At 33.4% G+C, this 4,848-nt stretch overlaps 3 protein-coding genes across 3 annotated transcripts; all 3 read left to right on the forward strand.

Moving 5' to 3' along the window:
• Positions 1-158: 158 nt before the first annotated feature.
• Tsp_12738 (hypothetical protein) lies at positions 159-528 on the forward strand (the record flags this gene model as incomplete). Its single annotated transcript, XM_003371098.1, has 2 exons — positions 159-239; positions 472-528. Coding segments are annotated over 2 exons (138 nt in total), but the record flags the coding sequence as incomplete, so codon positions are not given.
• Positions 529-1,709: 1,181 nt separating this feature from the next.
• On the forward strand, positions 1,710-2,243 carry Tsp_12739 (conserved hypothetical protein). Its single transcript, XM_003371099.1, has 2 exons — positions 1,710-1,804; positions 2,015-2,243. The coding sequence occupies exons 1-2, from the start codon at positions 1,710-1,712 to the stop codon at positions 2,241-2,243; spliced, it is 324 nt and encodes a 107-aa protein (XP_003371147.1).
• Positions 2,244-3,313: 1,070 nt separating this feature from the next.
• Tsp_12740 (conserved hypothetical protein) lies at positions 3,314-4,731 on the forward strand (the record flags this gene model as incomplete). Its single annotated transcript, XM_003371100.1, has 4 exons — positions 3,314-3,341; positions 3,469-3,522; positions 4,337-4,472; positions 4,650-4,731. Coding segments are annotated over exons 1-4 (300 nt in total), but the record flags the coding sequence as incomplete, so codon positions are not given.
• Positions 4,732-4,848: the final 117 nt, after the last annotated feature.

The following is a 4,848-nucleotide window of genomic DNA, read 5'->3' on the forward strand; positions in this document are numbered from 1 at the left end:
AAAATGGATAGAAACGTCATGCATAAGCATGGTATATATAATATATAATATAATAAGAATTTATGCGCTGCTCAGAATTGAAAATTCGATACTTCAACCGAAAGGTAAAGCAATATGCTATCGTCTAATTCACTTACTATACTGTTTAGAATTTTCAGTTTCACCGCCATTCAGTCATTCGATGTATGGACATGGCGATGATTCAGCAGCGGAAAGTTGAAAAGAACATACATACATATGTAAGTGGAAAATCTATATTAGTCTTTTTTTCATTTTCGATAATTTTCAATTTCACAATCGACATTCAGATGTAACTTTTCAAAAGCTGAAAAATGCCCTATCAATAAGGTTGCTGCATGTGAATAATACTATTTATGTTTTATGGTTAATTCAATACGAAGAAGAAATTTTCAGATTTTTATAAAATTCCTTTTCATTACTTACTATTTTTTTACTCATTCCTATTTCTAGATTAACTTTATTATTGACAAGCATGATCAGGAAATTGAAGCTTGTGATGAACTGTAGCTGTAAAGAAAACAGACGGCAAGGCCACGTATAAAAATTTGCATGAAAATTCGGGTAAACAAGTATGACACCTATTTTTCATAACGTTCGACAATTATAACTTTCACGACCATTGATGTAAAAACACGCTAGAACAGTATACGAGATACATGTTTAAAATATTCTATATAATACTATTCTACGATACTGTCGTATAGCCAAAATAGCGCAAATATAAATAAAATTATTAATTTAGTTTCAAAGCTGAAGTTAGGTCAAATTATTTCATCAATGTTAGGTGCGTCTCGTTAACATGCAAATTTTCATGTGTGGCTTTGCCGTTTGTTTGCGTAGCAGTTATAGCTCACGATATATATTTATATATAACATCATCTAATATGATTATTCTGTACCATTTAATGGTACCTAGAAGTGGGGAATATCATAATGTTTAATGTGGTGAAGTTGTAAAAAATGCATTGCTGTTGTTGTGAATTTATGCTGACAATGGCGGAAATTCTATTTTACTCGACGTAATGAAAAGCAGACACAGTAAGGCTCGTTTACTGAAGAATGTACGCAAATTTTTGTTCAAGTGCTATGGCGATTGCTTCCGTGCTTTAGTTTCATTGGCTTTATGGCCTACGGTGTGATGTGCAAGTGCATTGACGATTGAAGAATTGAATTCAAAACGGCTTGGATTTCATTTATTATTACATTATTTCATTCAATTAATTCGCTTACATTTAGAAACACAAGAATAAAATATGGACGTGAACGATGTGAAAACGGTAGTAACTTTGGTAAGTTTATTTTGTTGAGTTACTTTAATTAGGTGAAGTTCACTGAGGAGATTTTGAGTTTATTATTTCTATCAATTTGTAATATAAGTTATCTAGCTTTTAATTCAGATGTTAAAATAAATAAATTTACTGTAAGTGGATCATACGTAGTTTGCGTTAATATTATTTAAATGAATTTGAGTGGCTTTCCACATTTGAACGTTTTCTCCGGCGGAAAGAAAAATGGTTGAATCATTTGTTGCTGAGTTCTAATAATTATAATTATCGAATTGTTAGAGATTTTGTGGCACTGCTATAGTTTGAGTATTAGAAAAAGTAAATGTTTGAATATAGCAGTGTAAGATTAGGAGGAATGTGAGATAGGGTGAGGTACAGGAATTCCACGGGTTACACTTAACGATGGAGACCCTAACCATCTCAAATGATGAAAGTCCATACTTTTGCTACGCACCTCTTCCACACCCGGTTGCTGTAGAGGCTTGCTGCCTTACTAGGTAACCCGAATGGGATCACAGGCAGTCTTATCCATGTACGATTGTTTCTTTATACTTCCTTGAGTTACATCATAATATAATTTTGGGAAAGATGGTGGCTTTTTTATCAGTAACATATTGAGAACTTTGTTTCTGTTCAGCAATTATAATAATCTGTGTTGCTAGCTCATCACATTGTATTACGTTTTCAAAGCATACATGCATTTCTAGGTCAGCAGAGTATGTTTATGGTAATGTGATGGTGAACACTGCCGACGGCATTCTGATACGTGCACGTTGTGCCATTCAAATCCGGAAGCGATTTTCCATATATAAATTTCTATTTATTGAGAAAAGTGCACTATTATTTCATTATTCGCTTCTGAACTGCATTGCGTTATTTGGTCATTTTAGAGCTTCACTTCAACAAATACGTTGTGATTGTTATACTGAAATATGATGAAACCACGAACACCAGCAGGGAAATTTACGGCTCTGCGTTTACTTTATACCTCATCACTGACAGGTATGAGTTTTTACATATTTGGTGTTTTTTTCATCGTTTTCTTTCATTCTCTCTCAAACTGAATTGCACGAAACATCGCCATTTTGCCACCTTTCCTAGTAGTTTAATTTTAACTTTTATGTACGGAAACAAATGTTTTTTTTATCAGTAACGACTTTCAACAAATAATTGGCATTTTATTAGAGACATCTTTATAAATACACTGGTTTAACAAGCAAAAGCTCATTTACAATAGTCTTTACAAATGCTATCTATAGCAAATTAGTATTGACAAAATACTCGAATTACTCCCACATTATGTTCAGTGCGCTCAGCAGTGCTTACTGTTCAGGTAACATACTTGGCTAACTGGTTAATGGAAATGTCGATTCCGTGACCAGGATGCTGCAGTCGAACTGATCAGTTTGTACATAGGATTGTTTCAGCTTGACATAGGAAAGCGGCTGTCACGTAGAGAACCCACTTCCACTTATGACTGGTGAAGCTATCAGAATGGCCCTAACGTTCCTTTTGTCCTTGAAAATGAATCCTTAAAAGTGCTATAATGTCATTGTATTGTAAATAGCACTGACTTAGTGGGACATGTTTTCCATCACTGAGGATATAATTCCATCTCCATTAATGTGGCAGTATTTATAAAACTGATACAACCCCTGATGATAATGCGTGATGCTTGAGCGAAGGAGCTAAAAACCATTACGCCCATTCTACATTTCCACCCTTGTTCCTTCCTCCTTTGCTGCTCCACCCTCATTTCCTGTCAGATGGTCCTTATCCTAGAACTGTTAACTGCTCTGAACTGAATCGAGATCAGGCTCAACTGAAAATTTTTCCTCCCCTCCCAGACCCCAATTTCGAGTTGAATGAACTGCGCTCAGTTACTGTGTCCTGATATAAATTCTATGATTTCACTAAATTGTCATCGACTCCTGAGACCTTATTGATAAGGGTGATTCAACAAATCTTCCTTACTCCTGGCTGTTATGTTTCATTGTTTTTATAAAATGCAATACGGAGCGGTCACTTGTAGCAGTTTCTCATAGTCATTGAAAAATCTTGAGAGACTCGATTCCTTCAATTGCGTATATCTTTTATTGTATTCAGTTGTGCTAACGCCGGGCTCAACTAAGTTTACACTCTTAGCTTAAATTATTATCAGAAATCGCAGACAAACCGAAACGGCAAGTTGAGATAAGCCTTGCATGCGCAATCGGTAACTACCATGAAGCTTACTTGTTGGAAAATTCTGTGTTTAGATGAAGCTTTCATTGTGTTGTGTGTATTATGAAAGAATTATTTTACGTATGTTTTGGAAAAGTGTTTAAAATCATTTCAAAAGATGTAAAAAGTTGATTTACAAAATGAGAAGTGAATTTGTAAACTTTTTAAAACATTTTTATTATTAATTATTACGTTGAATTGGTATTGGCATTTGTGTTTGAAGTTTGAAAAAAAATTTACATAAAGGTGTGGTATAAGTAAGTGTGATGTTAGAGATGAAATGCAAATTTTATAATCCGAAGATTGTTTACGGAGAGACAGAATAAACATTCGTTTGCTGTCTAGTAGTAATGTTTTGCGGTTTACAAATGGTTCTGAAAAATCTGCTTCTGGTACAATTTTTTTTCGAACACTTTCAAATTCCTGGCCGGGATGTTGCGGCAGTTTCAATAACATATTCTTAATGAGAAATGTATTGTTTCTATTTCATGAATATTCATTTTTAGAGATCTACATGAAACTTTTTGTTTTTAATAGCTATTTGTTGGGTGATTAATAATTCTATGTTATTTCCAAGTATGAATTGTAATTATTGTAATTCTCATCCAATTTAACTACTCTCCATAAATATATTGAATGCGTTGTTCATGAAAATCTGCTTGTTTCTAATTCGACTAAACGTTACATAATTCCTGTGGTAATTATTATCATTATAAAATTAAATCTATTTTTTTTATAAATCTGAAAATGCATTTTATTTTCTAAACTGCTTTCAGTTTTACTATAAATCTAATTCTGATTTGTAGAAATACAATATTCGTACATTATTCTATCACCTCAATTTCAATCAGCTAAATTCAGCTCATCAAATTTGCATAATAATGCACTATCACGTAGTAATGCAATATTACGTAATAGTGCAATATTGCGTAGTAATATGAAGTGTGTAAATAAAAACGTAATAAATTTCATCGTCTCGTTTAGTAACGTTGTTCATAAAATTCATTGCACTGCGCTATTACTGATGGTGAATTAGGTTGTTCTTCCGGAGGCAAAGTAAATAGTCATTTGCATAATTTACTTATTATACGTTTAATCAGAGTACTTTGATTACTTTAGGTTATTCTGTTCACTGGATTGCTGTCCGTCAGGCGCTTTGTCAACTATATTTCCGCTCTTCAAAACGAACCAGGAAATAGTGGTAAGTAGGATTTGATATTTTGGTGGTGGTATGCTATGCATGTTACGTTACTAATATGGTGAATGGAAACTGACAGGTCTTTTTCTCGTGTTATCATTGCTAACTTTCAGATACATT

Source organism: Trichinella spiralis, assembly GCF_000181795.1.
Source record: "Trichinella spiralis strain ISS 195 chromosome Unknown Scfld12, whole genome shotgun sequence".
NCBI classification, from domain to species: Eukaryota; Metazoa; Nematoda; class Enoplea; order Trichinellida; family Trichinellidae; genus Trichinella; species Trichinella spiralis.

Bases quoted from the DNA above. Each gene is read 5' to 3' on its own strand.
- Tsp_12739 (XM_003371099.1), top strand. From the start codon at position 1,710: ATGGAGACCCTAACCATCTCAAATGATGAAAGTCCATACTTTTGCTAC. The intron at 1,805-2,014 runs GTAACCCGAATG...ATGCATTTCTAG, and splicing joins GAGGCTTGCTGCCTTACTAG to GTCAGCAGAGTATGTTTATG.